Here is a 19,900-nt window from a genome sequence, read left to right as displayed (position 1 = left end):
GTCTCTTCGAGGAACCTGGGTCCAAGCAGCACGGTTTCACTAATATCATTCTACCTTTCGACCATACAAAGCGCCAAACAGAGTCATACTAATACTTGCATGATGATTGTTGCTGTAGAAAAATTCTATCAAATCCAAGAAATCCTCTCACGAACCCTGATACTCCATAACACAAGATCACAATATATCTTCTAAAGTTTGAATCGTTCGTTTTGTTTACCCATCTGTAGCCGGACGAAAAGTTATACTCAATAGCAAATTAGTTCCTAAAGCCTTCTGCAAACTTTACCAAAACGTGGACAAGAACTGTGAATCATGATCCGAAACAATGTCCTCAGGCACACCATGATGTTTCACCACCTACTTCAAATATGCTTTAGTCGATTGATCCATTGACCAAGTACTATTCATAGATATGAAATTTGCGGATTTAGTTAAACGATCTACCACTACCCAAATGGTATCATTTCCAACCTTTGTCAACTCTTTCTATGTCATTATCATTATTACTCATTTTCACGTCATTTTTACTTATTTGCATGTTATTTTTGAGCAAAATTGTATTATTTTCCCTATTTTTATTATTCTTTTTAAACTTTTTAATGTACGTTATCGTTATAACATATACCTTACAACTAACATCATTTTTATTGACTTCAATATCATTTTTTACCAAAACTATATCATTTTTCACCAAATCTATGCCATTTTTCACCATATGTGTATCATTTATATTTTGTTCTACATCATTTTCTACTCCAAATGTGTATATTTTTTCAGGAATATCATATCATGTATAAACTAATTTGAAACTAATTCAATCATGTTTCCATTAATGTTTACTGATGTGTTCTATATCAATTTCTCATCATTTGATAGATGAAGATTAATCATTATCACTCTCCAATTTCAAAACAACCATTTGATTCATCGCTCATTTTTCTTCTCAAATCTCACATTCAAATCCAAAATTATCAATTCTTCACATTTTCTCTCTACCTCCAAATGATTTATTTCTCCTCCCCAACCACCAAAACCACAATCACCACCGTCGATTGCATTACAAATCACAACTCAAAATAGTAGAAGAGGAGAGAGAAGATAAACAAAAAACTAAAACACAATATTTCCATCGATTATTGCGTCACTCTTTCTTCTAAAATCTTCATCAATGGAGGCCACCTCCAGGGTGAAGCTCTCTATTCTTCTAGTTAACAATATTATTTTTCAATCTGAATTTGCTTTTAAATTTTTGCAAATATCTGGAAATTGAAAGCTAAAGCATGGTGGAAGTTCTAAAGAGAGGTTTAAGTTTCCATGTTGGAGCAAGAGGAGAAACATGTGAGAGGAGAAGGGTTGAGGGAGGCGAGGGGTGGGGTGGGAGTGGGGAGGGGTGTGACAACTGCTGGGGTAGGGGCTGCGAGGGGTATAAGTGGGAATGTACCATGGCAGGGGAGGAGTGGGGATGCTGTTGGTGGAAACGATGCAGTGGCAGAGGAGGGGTGGGGGTGGGGGTGAGGATGAGGGTGTTCATGGTGGAAACGCAGCAAGGGCACGGGAGGGGTGGAGTGGAGTGGGGTGGGGGATGCTGCTAGTGGGGATGCAGGACAGGGGATAGGTGGGACTGCATGGGGTACGGGTTGGAATGCATCAGGGGCGTGGGAGGGGTGGGCTAGAGGAGGGAACCCACTGGTGGGAACACAGTAGGAGCAGAGGTGGGGGTGGGGGTGGGGGTGGGGGTGTTGCTGTTGGGGATGTAGGGGCAGTGGAGGGTTAGTCTTAAGGGAAAGCGAAGAGAAAGATGAGAGGAGGAGGAGGGGAGTGGAGAGAAAGTAAAACAAATAAAATAAAAATATAAATAAATCGCAAACCTATCATATGACAACGCATAGCACATGTAACCTACTAAACATGTCACAAACAAGTTAAGCTCAATAGAAGAAAATAGTCCTAGAAGCTTAACGTCATCATAAATAATCCAAAGCTTGACTTGTTTGCCACAAAAAAAATTGGCTTATTTAAAACAATTTTTTCTTTTTCTTAAATATTGGAAAAAATTTAGAAGATTCTCTTTACTTATTAAGAATGTCAAAATTTAAAATGGGAAATCCTTTTAAGGAATGGAGGAAGTACAAATTAGGAATAACCATAAGAATATGGAGGGAACAAAAGAGGGGAAGAAGAGAGGAAGATGTAGTAGCTCAGTAGAATACCACCCCGAATTTCAGGACATTGTACGGTTCGAATCCCCATCCCAATAATATGTTGGAGCATTCACTTGTGGTGGCAATGGGCAATTAGAACATGAGCAATGAGTTGGTGGGTCTTTGAGGTTTTGTCATTCTCTCTCCTTTCCTCCTTACACCTCACATCCCACTAAATTCCCACGAACTCATCTTTTTTTCTCATAATGGGTGAGCTAGTCTGCATCCCACTACACTCCCAAAAACAACACCACCACCACCACCACCACCACCAACAACAACACCAATACCAACACCAACAACATCAACACCACCACTAACAACAACAACACCACCAACACCACTACCAACACCAACACCGCCACCACCACCAACAACAACAACAATAACAACACCACCACCACCAACAACAACAACAATGCCAACAACGCCAACGCCAACAACAACACCACCAAAAACACCACCACCACCACCAACACCAACACCAAAAGTTACAACATATATCCATCCATAATTAAAGTACGATACAACTAAATTGCAAACTAAAACCAATTAAAAACATGAACATGAACATTAACTAACATATTTATCCTTAAATTGTAGCTTAAGCTTTTCAAACATTTTTCTCTCATCCGAATCAAAGAAAGACTTAGCCATTAAGATATTCCAAAATTTGAACTTTCTATCTTCCTCTTTCTTTTATTCTCTCAAGGCATCACGCTCCTTGTGATACTCAAGCAAGTCTTCTCCCAAACTAATCCTCCTTGTAAATTCTGAAAAGGACGAAAAATCAGATATTGGGGCTTTTCTCCTACTCTTAACTTTCTTAATGCTATCAGGACGTTTTGAGCTTGCACTACCGTTTTGAGCTTCCGTAGCTCATTTGGTTGCCATCTGCCCATTTATCATAGTGATAACATTTCATGCATGCTCCAATGTAAATCGAGACCCATTAAATTTTTTTCCACATATCACGAGTTTCAGTCCGGACGTCTTCTTCGTTGTGGTCAAACTCATTCTGCCTTTTCGCCTCCGTATATATCCCGACCCATGCATTCACATCCTGTTGATTTTATTTCTCACTTTTCTTTAAAACTCAACATTTAACTATTTTTTTTTAAAAAAAATAATTCGTCCAACTTTTCTTCGCAACGCAATGAGTCATTATTTGTCCTATGCATGCCATCTGAGGTGCATCTAATTTGAAAGTCTAGACTAACCAACTCCAAATACCAATTGCCCTAATAGTAAAACTAAGGAAATCTACCATTTCTTTTTTCTAGATTAACAAAAACCCATTTCTCTCAATAATTCATTACACGTGTTATTAGTTGGGCGAATCAATTTTTGACATTAGTTCGTTACATATGCCGATATGCGTTATTATTTGTCCTTCAACCATTTCTGTCATTAGTTCGTTACATATGCGTTAATTCTATGAAAAGCATGCAATTTGTCATAGCAGTTGGATCATCATGCCAAAATATGTCGCATCAAATGGTGAAAATATTGTATTCGTAGGCCCACATTCTTCGGGAAACTTTCTGTATACATGACTAATGCTACTTCTTTAGCCGGAAGGCTTTTAGTTTTACCTCACAATTGAATTGAATGGACAAAATAATAGGTGAATACCATCATATATGCTAAAAGGTCCATCTTCAAATGCACAATGAATTCATCCTGTAAACTTGAAGTTGAAATATTGATGAAAGTAGTCAGATTGCCGAAATCTTTGACCTGTATGACTGGAATGTTCGGTAGCCTACAAAAAATAGTAAGGTAATCACAATGATGCCAGTTTTCAGGGTCCATTTGATTGCATGGAAAGCACTTTTATCTAGTGGAAAAGACAATTTCAAATGAGTTTTCTTTTGTTTGGTTTTTTATATAAAAAGATAGAGAAAATAGAAGAAATGATAATGGAAGGGAAAGATGGATGACTCGAAGAAAAGAGGAGGCTTGAAAGTTAGGGAGGACTAATTGTTTTCCCTCCACTTGAGAAGAAAAATATTCTCGACCCTTGGGAAACCCATTTTCCACCATTTGGAAAATTATTTTCCACTCTATATAAACCAAACAAGGAAAATGGGGAAATTAGTTTTCTGTCGAATCAAACACTCCCAATTAATCTGTAAAGGCAATTTGAGAAATTTGAGTAAAGGCAATTCTCGTGAAGTTGGACTTACTAAAAGATGAAGATTTCTGAAGATGGCTGGATACAGAAAGGAAATGCTTATTGAGGGCTAAGGAGGCAACTTTTTCATATTGTGTGAGGTAGAACTTTGCCAAACTATACCTGCAATTGTGTCGACCAAACAGCTCAACCTTCCGTGCTTGCTCAGAGATATAACTTCCTGCAGTTTTCTTGTCAACAACCAACCAATTAGATGGTGTTTGATCCAACATAAGATAATGATGCTTACTAAGAGATCTCACCTTGTCATATATCTACGGGGATTCTTAGACCATCATGTGCTAGTTGAACCGGAATTCCCTCCCTAGATGCAAAAGAGTGAACCAATCAAATAATAAAGTACTAAGAAGTTAGCAAATAACAAATTCAGCAACGCGAGACAAACAAAATCAGGATGCTCAACTCTGCCCAGCTCCCGTAGAAGCATCTACAATAAATTCAAATTCCGAAACCTATTGAAATGTTGGGATGAATACAACTAAGATGTTTACAAAAAGTCTTAGCACAGCTGAATTGTTCCACTGAATATGCTCATATGCATCATAATGCATGTATGGCTTTGTAGATAATGGAAATTTCAAAGGAGAAATTTTATCTAAATCTTGTTACAGTTTGAAATTTGGCCCTAATATACAATATTTAGTGCACTAGCAATCATATTAATGCATTGTTCTTCATTCATGCACTGAAGCAGCAGGGATTGGAACTTTAGAATTCTATTACCTTCTTGACCATTCAGTAAGATAAGTGTTATCATTGTGGTGATCAAATTCATGGGTCATTCCGATTAATAGAGCACGTTTTGGACAGATTCTCTTCACTGCATCAAGAGTCTAAGAAAAAGCGGGGAACTCTAGTTAAATAACATTATTGCATCAATATAAGATCACGTAACATATTGTTGCACTCATACATGATACCTGAGGGAAGCAAAAGTGAGTATTATGGGACCCATTCTGCAAGAAGAGTTGAAAAACAACCGAGTGAGATCCATGTATACAACAATAAATTTACCATTATGATAAGATTACAAAATCAATGACTAAGAAAGATATATTGACTTTTAAATTGAAATTCCTGTAGAACTAGCAGGTAAGATAAGCCTAGCTGTCGCAATGCCTTGTAGGTGACTGCGGCACGCATATAACCACAATCCCCTATCATGATACATATCCATATTGCTGCATAAGCATGTCATTTGTATCTTTACAAGCAGATTCCTAGGTGATCTATCGAAATATGTTTGTCATCTTAAAAGTTCTCGTTATCCATTAAACTTTAGATTTGTCTTTCATTATCAAGGTAGGTAAGACACTTTAAGCCATCCTCAACCACGCTTGGGTTAGTAATGCCATGGGTACAAAGGAAACAAAAACTTAGGTCCATGTCATGAATGCTTCCCCAGTCACCAGTTCGGATACATGGAACTTGGAACATCATGGTAGGACCTTAGACTTCCCTTGTTACACACCAAACAAGTATCACATAGTTCCAGCCAAAAAAGCTTGTTTTTCGCTTATGTACTTACTTAACCATTTGGAATATAAATCATAATTTTTATATCAAACCTTGAAAACCTAAAAGATAATGCTCAAAGTTGACCTGACATAAGAGAGTTCCTTTATTGAGCCTATGTAATTTTATGCCTGAGTCCTATCTGCTTATAGAAAAAACTACATATAGATCCTTAAGTTTGGTTTGTTTGGCGGCAGCTCTAATTGTACGCTCTCTTTTGCAGCTATCAGTGGATACAGTAACCTTGGAGGCAATTGTGGCAGTTTTCTTTGTTGTATTACTCAAACCATGCTTCGATGCCTTTCTTTTGAGGAAGACAATGACTGTGATGCTGCATACACAAAAGTGTTTCATCTAGTCATGCTTTGGTAGACCAAAAGGACCAAGTGTTTTTTTAGCTGATGTGTGTTTTTCTGTTGTTTGCGACGTTATTGGGTTAATCTTGTGAATGTGGGGTTGCTTCAGTGGCATCGGGTGGTGATACAGATATGTAGCAGTCCCATTTCGAGCGCTCATTCTTTAGTCCCACCCGATTTTTATTTCACGCACCTTAAAAATCATTAGAATTCCCTATTGGGTATTTCAAGTTCTAGGTTTATATTTATTGTGACAGTGATTAAAAATTGTCTAAAGGGATTGTCCTGAAGGGTCACATCTTGGTTCTGCTTGCCTCCAGACGGCTGTTCAAATTTCTTTTTAACCAGAACCTCTTATTGTATCAATAGGTCTTTACCCTGCATAGAGGGTGTATCATTAATATATCTATCCCAACTTTTTAAGGGCAACGAGTACCATCATCCAAATGGAACACCTGTAGAGTCTACGAAAGGCTTGCAAGTAACGTCATGCACTCTCTCCGTCTAGATATTACACAAGTTTGGCAAAGTGATTGATAATAGTAGATATAAGAGGAAAAAGTATCCATAAGAACAAAAAAAAAGAAAGTGTCAGGATGGGGAAAGGTATGCGGGAAATTTTTTGGGACATCTACAAGTGAGAAAATCAGGAATGGAGGGAGTAATATAATTTGTAATAGTATGCATTATGATGCATAATCGAAATATAGTAATATATATATCAAAAGGGGAAGATATTCGATACATGCTTGTTCAACTGGCAATCAGAATTGTAAGTCCAGAGTGCACATTAAATCTACACAGCAGTTCCATCACAGACATTATACGAAATAAAATGCAAACAAATTTGGGCCACACCGACCTTGTAAAGAGTGTCCAAGATAAGAAGGTCCAATTGCCCACCACCACTATTAGATATAACTGCCAGAAAAAAAATTATCAATATGTATGAAGGAGTTAGATTTAAATCTCAACGATCCACATATGCCGAACAAATCCACAAGCATTATAAATAGATGACAATAACAGACATTCAAAGAGAAACAGTGAATTTCCACTAGTAGTCAGAAGTAGGGTATTAATTTCAATGTGCCTGCACACTGATAAAAAAAGAGAGCCAAGCTATAAATGCATATTTTGTCTTCTTGATATTTTTAGAAGCTTATGCACTTCAGACCCAAGATGTGTATCTATGTAAGTTATAAATGCTTTGAACTAAGGCTCCGTCTGGTAGGGTGTAAAATGTTTTACATGAATATGATTTTTCCTTTTCCTCTTATTTTCCATTGCTTGGTCTGGCAAGGGTGTAAAACAAGTTTTCCATCAAAGGGAAAGAGCTATTGTATAGCTGAAAATCATTTTCCTTTCAAGGAGAAAGAAAAACACATTTTCCTCCCTCCTCCTAAGCAACGTTTTACTCTCCTCTTATCCATCCTCTCCCTTCCCCTTCCATTTTTCTTTTTTCCATAGCTTTTTTAAGAGTGAACCAAACAAAGGAAAATTAGCTTTGTCATTGAATTTTCCATTGTAAAATAATTTACATGAAAAATTATTTTACATTGAAAATGTTGAACCAACTAAACGGAGCCTAAGTGAAGACTGAAGTCCAAAGATCAACCACATAGCCAAGAGAAACAAATGGTAAAGGACACACTCACCAGCCTCTGTACTCGGAATAAAACGTGAGACGTCAGATATATAGGCTACTTTGCACTTCTTCCCAAAAAGAAAACCCAATGAAACATAATCTTCACCATGCATCACCTGTACAAGTTGGATAAATAGACATAATTGGTAAAATAGGTAAAATAGGGGAGGAACAGATAGTTGACATTGTACATAAGAACAGCATAAAATGAGGAGAGATTGATCGAAGCAAGTTACTGGTAAGGGGAAAAATTGCATGCCGGATGCAACAAAAGGTTTCTCATGATCACTCTCAATAATCTTCCACTCAAGCTGGGATACTCGTCTGATCTCCTGGCCTTCTTTAAGTTTTTTCTGGACTAAGTAAGGAAATTTCACAGCAACACTGTCAGGTTTAAAAAAACCAAAAACGATGATTATCACGCGGAGCAGCAGCATTGAAGGATTATAATTAAATGAAACCACTACATGGAAAAAGTAAAGCAGGAGAGGTGAAATAAAACTTTCATATAGTGGCTAGGAGGAAAGAAGGGCAGCATATCTATGGCACATGTAATGTAACCATCTCTCTTTTAACATGATAAAAGGAAACTTAGTTCTATATGATCGGAGCTCAAAAGACAGTAAACAACATTTCATGAGCATGATACATTATGCTGCAAAGATAAAATAGGGTTCAAATAAAATTGAAAAAGGTGTAAGTTTACTAAATACATTTTAGCAGTTCCCCGACGTAACCTGACACCCGTTGCTACAAATTGATAGGAAGTGCATGGGTAAAAATCAATAGGATAGAAGAGTCGAGAGGGGAGATATAAAAAGATACTTTTGTAAGAGTTCTTGACAAAGGAAAAATGTGCAGCCTTTCACTCATTCCTACACATTAACATTGATTGATGATGTGTGTAATTCTCTAAATTCTTTTTTATAACAAAAATAAGGCCGCTCACACTGTGCAACGATTGTGGACCTGCCAACGTCCTGTGAGGGTATTTCAGCATGGATATTTTATTTAGGCTCTAGATTACAGCTGCACACATGGGCTCTAAAGGACATCTTAACTGTGAATGCTTATGTCTGCCTCATATCTTGGCCAAATTGTTTATGTGGCATCTCATCAGAAAAACTCTCTGGCTCTACTTTCACATCCTTGTTCTCACTTTTAATGTTGAGTAATAAGTCACTTATCCTTGATCAAAGTTAACCACTTAACCGCTATGCTTTCATATCAACTTTGTACTTCCTAATGCCTTGTTTAAGCCTCCAAAATACCTCTAAGTCCAAAAAAACAACTAAAGAGCATTTAAAGCCTTCATAACTCAGCACAAGCGACTAGGATAATGCCATAGAGAATGAAAATAACCATGTTCGAAACCGAATCATGACAAAAGAAATCAAATTCAGAAATGTCCTTTTGCTTTGGAGAGATTAAGGAAATTATGTTCATACAAATGCATGAACAAGAAATCATCCAGAAGTACTATATAAGCAATCTACAGTTAAAATTTATGATCCACAAGCCTAAAGCACTAGTTGCTTGACTGAGTAGTCTCTGAAACTATCATAAATCCAATTTTACCTACTCTAAGTTAATTCCTCACTTATATTTCAGATTTTCTCAACAAATTGTCCTAAGACTCAGCCTCTGGACTTCCCAAAATTTAAGTTGTATACTTGTTTCTTCAATATTACCAATGCTAAGTCACAAACACGAATCCACCTCTTGACTGTATTTTTCCTTTTCCAGATTGGTCAATGTGCAACAAAGCTTAATGACCAGACGGGACTATTCTCAGGAATTTCTGAATACTGTTGCATTTGATTTCTTCTTTTGATGAGTTTTTCTTTTCGCCCAAAATCTCCCTTGTTTACCTTTTTCTCAACAGAACTTATACCCCTAACCCACCAGATTCCAGTTCTAACATTTTGAGAAATAATCATTCAGACTCTCTATCAATCATCTTCACAAGACTCAGCTAGGTACTATGTACCACAAAAATATAATTTCCCAAAAGACATCAGTTTGGCTCTATTTGGTTGAACACAAAACAGCCTCAATAATTGCCAAAAAAGAAACAAAAAATTTCCTAGAAAACCATTTTCCAAGGGAACACACAATTTTGTTATACTTTACTTTATTTGGTTCCTTGCATAAAAGTCAAAGAGAAAATGAATAATTGAAATGAAAGCCGAAGAATGAATGGGAGAAAAGAAAGAAGAACGTGAAGAATAGGAAGGAATATGTGGCTTCCCTTCCTTTGAGAAGGAAATGTTTTCCACCTTTGGAAGATCTATTTCCCCCATTTGAAAAGCTATTTTCCATCTTTCAGAAACCAAACAAAGGAAAATGGGATGATCGCTTTTCCCGGTCAAGGTTTTCCGCGCAACCACATGCTCACATACGATAGACCTCCGGACCACTTACTACAAATAAACTCACTCTTATTTCTCAGTTCTCCAATTTCCAGACATGACCTCCCAAAGGCTAAGTTAAGGCAAATGTGGAAAGTCTATACTTGCGGAAAACCATTAAGGTACAACAAAGAGACAAATCCAGTATGTTGAAGCGAATAACTACTTCATGCCCAGTGATAAATAAGAGATTGAGATAAGAAGTGATCATGAAAAACTTAAATCCAACCTCATGTATTAGAGTCAATGATACACTAGCAAACTCAGAAGTGCAGCAAGGACCAAGCAGAAGCGGGCCAAGCGGCTTCGAAGAGCACAAAAGTGATTGTTTTACCTAGGCCACAAGTCTAAATGCAATGTCTAAATGCAACAAGGAGGCTAAATTTAAAAAGGGGGAGGGGGAACATGAGGGTCACATGTGAAGCAAAGGCATTGAGGGGGACTATAGAAGTCAATAGAAAATAGATAATGATATCCCTTGTAAAAATCCCATACCTATCTAATGAATGCTGGGTGAGGTAAATTGGAGTCGGGGTGATATCATTTGTGGGGCTAAATGGCTGCACAGCTCGTATGTCATCCAGACCAAGAACGGCGTCAGCATGCTCATGCGTCAAAATTATCTGCAGTTGATCCAATATGGACTCCTTAGACTTCAGGAATTCAGGATAAGGAATTCAAAAAAAGTTCCTGACAGTTAATAGGTCAGAATGTAACTCCACATAAAAGTTCTCCAGAGTGATTCGGGTGCAACTAATGTAGGAAACAATGCTAAAAACAGCAGGGTTTTGCACAAATTATGGTCAATTTTTCTAGTCACAATGCAAAGTTGATTGCAGATTGTCAAAATAAAATTATTTTTCGCAAGTTTGTCATCCATAAAATGTACTCTTCTCAGCATGCTTCTAAACTTTGTAATATCCTGATTACAATTAACCAGAAATTTCTCATTTATTACTAAAAACAGGAATATATTGAATAATAATGCAAAAATGACAAATAAAAACACATGATTTCATATAGACACCAAAGATATATCAAAAGACTAGTATAAACAGAAGTTCTTTCTCAAGTCCAGAGGAGCTACACTTAGCATCCAATTTTAAATTAGCAGGTTCAAAGTTTATAACTCACAGAATCAACCCGTGGAATTTTATGGAAGGTGAACCAGCGAAGTACTGCCTCTCTGAACGTCTTACCAACATCAATCAGGATATAACTATGCTCACCATCAACCTGGCAATAATCAATAAGGAGAGATGTATTGCCCCTGAAAACATATAAAAAGTAAGTTCACACAGAATAACTCGTTGTACCTTAGTTTTTCAAATAAACAGCTTAATTGTTTCCAAAATGGACGGAATGACTGCCAGAGTGTCAAACCAAAAAGATAAAGTTGTATCAGTAATGGTTTATTGTCCGTTTAAGTTACAGGAAGTTTAGTTATGAAACAAAGCCACATGTATCATGAAGTTCTATTTCTTGAAAATTACACTTTATAGTAAAAGAAGACCCAAACCAATGACAGCAACAACTTAAGTTTGAACTATGATTGCTTGATTAGAATAGCTTTTAAGAGAAAAATTAAAAGGGGCAAGAATGCATAGAGTCCCACTTCTCCTTTCATTAATTTAACTAACATGACTGCATGGCATAAGATCAGGATCATAGGGTTCATAATGTCCTAAGACTTATAGTATTTGCAATTGTCTAAAGTAGGATATACATAAGATTGACGAGCTTCTCTCCTTCCCTTTTCTTAATTATACGCCTTTTAAACCATCTCCATAGAGGTAAGGAGATGTATACAGACTTCTGTAAACTCCATCAGCAGCAGGTTCCACATTGAAATATGTGTCAATCTAACATTCGGCAACACTTCATAGAAGAAAAACCGAAACATCTATATTGACATCTCATATCTTAGTTGATCAGTAACATAAACAAAACCCAACCCTTATCAATTCCCTTCTGTTTCTCTACTTAAATACCATAACAAGATAACCCTTATAACAATCTCCCCAATCGCCTTCCCGAGATAACTTATACTCTCTCTTTCTCCATCTCTTCCAACCAACAACTTACCATCACCAATCAGAAATACCATTGGTAACTAGTCCTTCAAACATCACTTTATTACCATAAGTGAACTACATATGCAACTCTGCCCCCAGCTCCAAGTTTCTTTCAACACTCTTAGGGGTCGTTTGGTTCACTATTTTTGGGTTTCAAGAAACGAAATCAATCACCGATTTCCTTTTTTCTTGTTTGGTTCAACCCCTCATCAATCCATTACCATTACTTGATGGTAATGGATTCCCCCAATTTGTTACCTTCCCTCCCCCTCAAGTAACAAAATCCATGAGTTGAAGTTAATGGTTACCCTTCATTTCCATTCTTTGACTTGAACCAAACACTCAATAAAGGTAAACATCTTTGTTATCATTCCCCTCCTCTATTTGTATCCATTCCCTTTCCATTCCATATTTTGAACCAAAGGACCCCTTAATTCTCAACCAATACCCTTGAATAATACCAAGTTTGAAATGCTCTTTAGTAAACCAGCACCACAAAAGATATCCTTAATAACCACTATATCATTTAGAAAAAGGGAAATCATATTGCTCCCGGTTCGAAAGAAGACTAATCACACTCTTGCTATCATGGTTGTCATTCTCATGTAGCTTGTGATCCACCTCACCACTATTATATCATTGTTAAATATGCCATTAGTATTTCGCATCCATATATATTATCTAAAGTAGGACATTGCAAATTTCTCTTAATTCAAAAGGCGACAAAACATGCTTTCCCAACATAAGTTGTCCTTAATCACTTGATAATAGTTTGTTGTATCACCTAAGCAATAATCATTCAAAAATAAGAATTTAACGGCATAAGTTGGTCCATAAGGTTTGTCATTATTTTACTCCAAATGTACCTTGAATTTTTACAAGGAGCGGTATACAAAACTGTAATAAAGTTCTTTACCAAAGGATGTTCATCCTTCCCTAATCAGATACTTCTTAAAATTCCTCAAAATATACATCATCTAAATACAACATAACCTCATACCACAGTGATTCAAACCTCAAAGATAATTGATTTTCAGTGATCTAACAATACAGCAATTTCAACATAGTAAAGTTATAATTACTACCAAATTCACAATAGCAGCGATCACACAAAGAATCGACGTAAAAAATCAGATCTATTACCGCATCACAAATAGAAACAACAACGCATAGCGCAGCTCAAACAAGCACTTGAAAGCAAAAACAAAATGAAGAAAAGCACACTCAAAACTGAAATTGCAAAATGAATTTATGGAAGGAAAAGAAAAAAAAAAGAGAGAAATACCGATAATTAGGGTTTTGATCGGGAGGAATGGACAAAGACTGAGAACAAACAGAGCAAGGAGGATTGGAAGGCTGAATCAAGCACATCGCATTAGGTACAGCACTGGAGCAACCTGTTCCCATGAATATCAGCGATGATGATGAATTCTCTGTGACTGTCATGCCGTTCTCCATTTACCGAGGGAGGAAAGAGAAAGAAAGAAAGAGAGAGAGAGAGAGAGAGAGAGAGAGAGAGAGAGAGAGAGAGATTGCGAGGGAAAAAAAAGAGTTATCGTTGTTGTTGGTTTGCGAATAGAGTGGAGACTGGAGACTGGAGACTGGAGACTGGAGACGGGAACTGAGGGGGTAGTACTCTAGTACTTGATCTTAATTTGTTGTTGCTTCCAAAAGAGTTTTGGTATTGGACGTTCTATAATTTCAAACTAGTTAAAGAAAAAATTTCATATATTAATATGGATTATGTTTAGTTTACTTTATTTTTGCTTATGTCAAATCTAATCAGATCAGTTTAGATCAGATCAGAAAAATAAGTTCAGATCAGATCAGATCAGATTATGCTTATATTTAAAAACTCATTATTACTATTAATACTATTATTTACTAGTATATTTGTTCAAAAGGATTATTATTGTTGTTGTTGTACTTATTAATTATTAATATTGATAATTATTATTAATCTCGTTGTTATCATTAGAGGTGGCCATTGGACGGGCTCAACCGGGCATAGCCCTGGACCGAACCGGAGATGAAACCGCCCGGACCGGACCACTAAGTCAACGGTTCAGGACCGGACAAAGGAGAGGGTTGGCGTGGGTCGAAAGTGGGTGGTAAGGGACCGAACCACCCTTAACCCGGACCGTAGACCGGATTGTGACAAAGGGTTGGCCCGCCCACGAACCCGACCCTGAACCTGAACCGTGACCATGACAACACCGGATCCAACAAAACCACCCTATCCCTGAACCTGAACCGTGACCGTGACAAAATCGGCCCAAAAACGCCCTCCCCCTTCCTGCGTGCTGCGAAACCGTGATTTGGGACCGTTGAAGACCGGCGGTCCAGCCCCCTCTCCTTCCCTGCCTTCGAAACCGTGGGTTGGGAGTTGGGACCGTTCAAGGCCGGCGCAAGAACCGCGCTTCTCCCTCCCTGGCCCCTGCCTTCGAAAATAAAGCAGGAGATTTTTGAAAATGAAGGTGGTCATAGTGCCATACTGTGAATCTGTGAATTGTGATAATGAATGAGTGAATGGGGTGGAAACTGGAAAGGAGAGGATAAGATTAAAAGGGAGAAGAAAGAAGAAATGGGTGGAAATTGAAAAGACTGCAACCACCATTTTTGATTCCACCAACATACGGTTAGTAATGGTATCAAACTATCAATTATAGAGAGAAGGAGAAAAGATAGTCGTGTAATGTGTTATATGTGGGCCACATGGGCAACTTTTTTTTAAAAAAATAAAAGATAATTTATTTGTTACTGTTAGAAATGACCACTTAATGAATTTGTAGAATGCAATTGCAAGCCTTTGCAATGTAGCTCTACTATTCATTTGCAGACGGATGAATTATCATCCGCTCACCCCAATTCAGCAATTATCTCCCAACATACTTCATTTCATGATTTTCCCACCCCAATTGAATTTCAAAATTAATATTCCCCCCCCCCCCAAAATTCCTATAAATACTGCATTCTACCATTTTCATTCTTCACAATTCTCAGCATCTCAATTTCATACTCTCAAATTATTTCAATCTCGCAAACTGAACCTTCTGTTTCTATTTCTTTGAGTACTACTTAAACATCCTACTTTCCATCTTTATTTATTGAAAAAAAAAACAAAAAACTTGTTTGGCTTTCTGTTGTCTACTTAGCTAAGTTTTAGTTCCTTAAGCTATTGTTTTACTATCTCCTCAAAAAAAAAGTTATTGTTTTACTATTTTTTTACTTTATTAGTTCTAACAATATCACATTACTTTGATACGTTAGTTTCTATCTCCAAAAAAATGTCTAAATTTTTCAAAAATATAACTGGAAGAGGTAAGAGCGGTGGTTCTTCTAATTCACGGGCCACCGACAATAGCGATTTCATCCAAGATTTAGATGATAATGAAGTATATGTGCAGCCACCCAACCGACAACCATCTGCTTCAAACATGCAACAACCGGGTTAGTGTTCAATAATTAGCAAATCAACTATCAGTTAGCAATTTATTTATGATTATTTTAATAGTCAATGTAAATAATTAAGTCAATGTAGATAATTAATCATGATTATGATACATTAATAATATTTTAGCAATAATAATTATGTAATTGTAATTATGTTAACTGATATTGATTAGACTAATTAATCATGATTATGTTACATAAAAATGATTTTAATCAATAACTGTAACGTAGTATGAAACTAGTAATTTAATACAACAACTCCCAACTTTAGGTTCTTGATTTGGAGACTCGTGCAACAATGATTGTACTCGAATCCCGAACCTAAACTCCGATTAGCCACCTGCAAAAAAAGGGACCACCCTGGAGGTTTCGGTGGTATTTCCCCCTCCGATGCTTAAGTCAGATATCAGGGATATGAAGGAACTTTTAGAGAGAGAGAGAGAATTTATGGCAGAATAACAGTACCGTGCTCTGAAAAACGTACCTTTCCCCTGATTTCAAGGACTATTTATACTGTTTGAAATGACTGATATACCTTGATGTCACCCTAATTTGGGAGCATCTGATTGGCTAAGCAATAAAATGGTGACACGTGGCAGGTACTGATTGGTCAGTATACCTCACCTTTAGGCAGGGATATAAGCTGCTTTAGCTGGGCCTAAGTACAGATTTGGGCCATAAGAGTTTTAATACATTTTTTCCTCAGAAAAGTGTACTTTAGCCCACATAATCTTCTGACCCATGTACTTTACCTTCATAAACATGCGCCACATGTAAGGCTAGGATGAAGCCACGTGTCATCTTGGTAGCCCTTGATTTTTAGGCTACAACATTTGCCCCTTAAAAGAGGAAGTTACCATTTAGGCCCCAAGACGGTTGATTTCCTCTTTTAACCGACCTGGAACTGCCCTTCTCTTTTTCAAAAAAGAGGCGCCATTTTCCGGTCTCCACAGGTCAACCTTCAAGTGCAACGGTTACTTTTACCGGATAAGGGGGTCATTTTCACCCCTCTATAAATATGTGACTTTGTCGTTTCTGAAATCATTTTAACATCCTTGAGAAATTTTCTAGAGAGAGAGACTCCGCAATTTTTACTGAGCTTTTTAGAGAGAGAAATTACTCCCGTCTAAGCTCTTGCAAACTGCTACTCCATTCGTCCGAGGCTTCAATTCGTCCTTGACATTCGTCCGAACTTTCTCTACAGGTATTTCCTTAGTTATTTTCCTGTATTTTCACGCATATTTTAAGAAAATGGATTCGTCCTCTTCATCGAACAATCTCGGCCGCTCAAGGGTTGGTACTAACCCTAGAACAGAGAGCCTGTCTTCCTCGGCATCTTCTAGAGTTGGACCTATCTCGGCCGGACATGCATTCTTTTTCTTTAGTCATAGACGGCAAAGTCAGACGATCCAGTCTTTACCTGTGCAGGATAATCTGGCGCACGTCAAGCAAACGGCTCGTATCAGACGAGGAGTTAACTTGCCGGTCTCCAGCTCAGAAATGGAGGCATCAACCGGACGGATTCCTGCTGATGGAGAGCGAGAAGTCCATAGCGCTCGTCCTGCAAACCCACATCCTTCTCCTGAAATCGTCCAGGAGGAATCCAATGTTCGAGGCTCTCCAGACCCCAGCCCGTCCTAACCAAGGACGGCTTCAGATGAGTCGAATGAGACTGATTCTTCTAATCCGGCTAGCGACTCGGAAGAGCCGTCTACAACTTCATCCGAAATAAGGCGTCGGCTAGGACCTCTTTCTGACCCTAGATTTATCCTGGCCGATAACACTTGGCTAGGACGAGTAGGTTCCGACCTTAGGCCTTTTTCTGCGGCCATGCCTATGTTGGGTTACCGTTTCGTCCTCCCTGGCCAAGAGGATACCATACTTAGTGCCCCCTCGGGCCATTTCGCCGTTTATCGGCTTGCCTTAGATGCCGGCTTGCGATTTCCTCTTCATCCTTTTATCAGCCAACTTCTCCATTATTACAACATAGGGTACAATCAGCTTGCCCCAAACTCATGGAAAAACATCCTGACTTTCTTGGCCGTTTGCAAGGTAAAGGGGGTGGACCCCTCTTTGGCCGCCTTCTCTCAAATCCACTATGTGTCCAAAGTTCCTAAGACGGTTGAAGGAAGCTGGTTCAGCGTGTGCAACCGTCAGGGCTTCCTGACGTCTTGGGATAAAACGTCCAAGATGCACTCCTGGAAGGCCGAATTCCTATTCGTCCAGGCGCCTAATGAAGTGGTTGCTAGACGGCTTCGCTATTTCAGCCGAAGCACCACCAACCCTGGACGGATGGCTTCCTACTTAGAGCTAGAGTGTAACTCGGCTGAAGAGATGATGGAATACTTCAGAATTTCGGAGTATTCCTTCGATAATATTTCTTTTAAGGGTCCGTCCAATTGGATCCCTTTTAAAGAAATGTTCTACCATGATAACCTCCTGGTTGCTGTCGGCTTGCGGCAGGCCGAAGATAGAGGTATAATACACTTATTTTTTCCAAGTGGAACTTTCGTCCTTATTATCATTCGTCTAACTTAGCCTCTCCTTTCTTTCTTTTTTGAAGATTCGACCAGAGTTAAACTGAAGAAGTCTTGGATAGGAGACATGAGCTCGTCCAGATTCTCAGAATCCCTTTGGAAGGAATTCAGCAAATCCGGCGCTGAAAAGAGGACGGACACCCTGGTATACTTCGATTTTTTTTTTTTGTTTTTACTAGACGAGCTCCTTCTTCAAGGGGCAGATCTTCCAAACAAATGTATAGACGGACTCCCTCTTTGAAGAGCAATATGTCCAGAAATAGTTAGACGGGCTCCCTCTTTGTGGAGCAGCCCGTCCAAAGCTGATTTTGGACGGTTTCATTCTTCCGGCAGGAAGAGCGTCCAGGATTATGCTAGACGAGCTCCTTCTTTGAAGGACAGAGCGTCCAAGGTTGATTTGGACGTCTTCTTTCTTTGAAGGACAGAACGTCCAGGGTTGATTTGGACGTCTTCCTCCCTCGAAGGACAGAACGTCCAGGGCTGATTTGGACGCCCTCCCTTTTTCTCCTGATTTTTGTTTTTCGACTAACATTTTTTCTAACTTTTTCAGAAAAATGCCCCAACGTCCAAGGCGCTGGCGGAGAAGGCGGCCTCCAAGAAAAGACCGGCCACAACTAGTGAGGCACCACCACCCAAGAAATCCAAAGGCTTTAAGGCCAAGAAGAAGAAGCCCTCCCAACCGGCACCTAAGGTGGTGATTTCCATCCCAGCTGAGGATGAATCTCCGGCTACAGAGGAGAGGGCCATGATTCCTTATGCCGGCCCCGTCGAGCAATCTGAGCAACCAGAAGCAGTTGCTCAGATGGACGGGTTAGAGGATACGTCTGCTCGGCCGAACACGGCTTTGGACGGGTCAGCTTACACTAGACCAGTCGCCAAACTGGTAGGCCAGATGCCGGAGGCTTATAGGACGACCTCCCGTTCTTCTGGTGAGTCTTATTACTCAAATATAGTTAGAACACTGCGGGTTGGCGGGCGTCCGATGAGTTCGTCCAACAAACAAGCCGTGGTTATCCCAGTCCGAAAATTGACGAGTCTCCTCTTTCAGATAAAGGAAAAGGGCAGGCTCCTGACGGCTCTCCCATCCTTTCAGATGATGAATCTTCTGCTGCCTTTGCGAAGATGACATCGGCTGATCGTGAGAAGCTCAAGCTGGAGCTTTCCAAGTGCTTCCCTGAACCTTACATCAAAGGTTGAGGGGGGCATCGTCGGGGCATGTAGGCTACATGTCTCAACTTGCTGCCGAGGTATACCCTTCTTCTTCTTTGGACGCTTGTGTTTTATACTTGTTAGATTTTCATTTGTTTATACAACCGTCCAGACATATCTTCGTCTTTCTTTTTCCAGCTCTTTGCTCGCAGCATAATGACTGAGGACTGGGCAAGATTGCTTAGGAAAGAGAACAAGCAACTCGTCCAGGAGGTTACAAAGGCGGCTGATCTGGCTCAGTATTCAATGGCTGAACAGAAAGTGCTGCACCGTCAGTCCAGGGAGGCCTGGGAAA

The 19,900-nt window shown here is 38.8% G+C and overlaps 1 protein-coding gene across 5 annotated transcripts; it reads right to left on the bottom strand.

The window, feature by feature from the left end:
• Positions 1 to 3,677: 3,677 nt before the first annotated feature.
• On the bottom strand, positions 3,678 to 14,037 carry LOC104901251 (putative hydrolase C777.06c). 5 transcript variants are annotated; one of them, XM_010688801.4, is made up of 12 exons: positions 13,931 to 14,014; positions 13,692 to 13,888; positions 11,466 to 11,601; positions 10,827 to 10,954; positions 8,157 to 8,304; positions 7,931 to 8,036; positions 7,135 to 7,193; positions 5,322 to 5,357; positions 5,125 to 5,234; positions 4,644 to 4,705; positions 4,504 to 4,561; positions 3,678 to 3,969 (listed from the first exon to the last, which is right to left on the bottom strand). In XM_010688801.4, the coding sequence occupies exons 2-10, from the start codon at positions 13,862 to 13,864 to the stop codon at positions 4,648 to 4,650; spliced, it is 954 nt and encodes a 317-aa protein (XP_010687103.1). In that variant the 5' UTR covers positions 13,865 to 13,888; positions 13,931 to 14,014; the 3' UTR covers positions 3,678 to 3,969; positions 4,504 to 4,561; positions 4,644 to 4,647. The 5 variants fall into 5 exon arrangements, with proteins under 5 accessions (XP_010687103.1, XP_048490672.1, XP_019106745.1 ...); XM_048634715.2 differs by having other exon boundaries at positions 13,919 to 14,012; XM_019251200.3 differs by having other exon boundaries at positions 4,504 to 4,571; positions 13,692 to 14,031.
• Positions 14,038 to 19,900: the final 5,863 nt, after the last annotated feature.

This window comes from Beta vulgaris, chromosome 8, assembly GCF_026745355.1.
Source record: "Beta vulgaris subsp. vulgaris cultivar EL10 chromosome 8, EL10.2, whole genome shotgun sequence".
NCBI classification, from domain to species: Eukaryota; Viridiplantae; Streptophyta; class Magnoliopsida; order Caryophyllales; family Amaranthaceae; genus Beta; species Beta vulgaris.
Note: the sequence above shows the minus strand (reverse complement) of the source record. Positions and strands in the feature narration are given on the sequence as shown.

Excerpts from the sequence above, each read along its gene's own strand:
- LOC104901251 (XM_019251200.3), bottom strand. The coding sequence starts at position 13,864 with ATGGAGAACGGCATGACAGTCACAGAGAATTCATCATCATCGCTGATA. Across the intron at positions 5,358-7,134 it reads TCTTGGACACTCTTTACAAG|AATGGGTCCCATAATACTCA; the intron begins GTCGGTGTGGCC and ends CTCTTCTTGCAG. Across the intron at positions 4,706-5,124 it reads CTTACTGAATGGTCAAGAAG|GGAGGGAATTCCGGTTCAAC; the intron begins GTAATAGAATTC and ends TTTTGCATCTAG.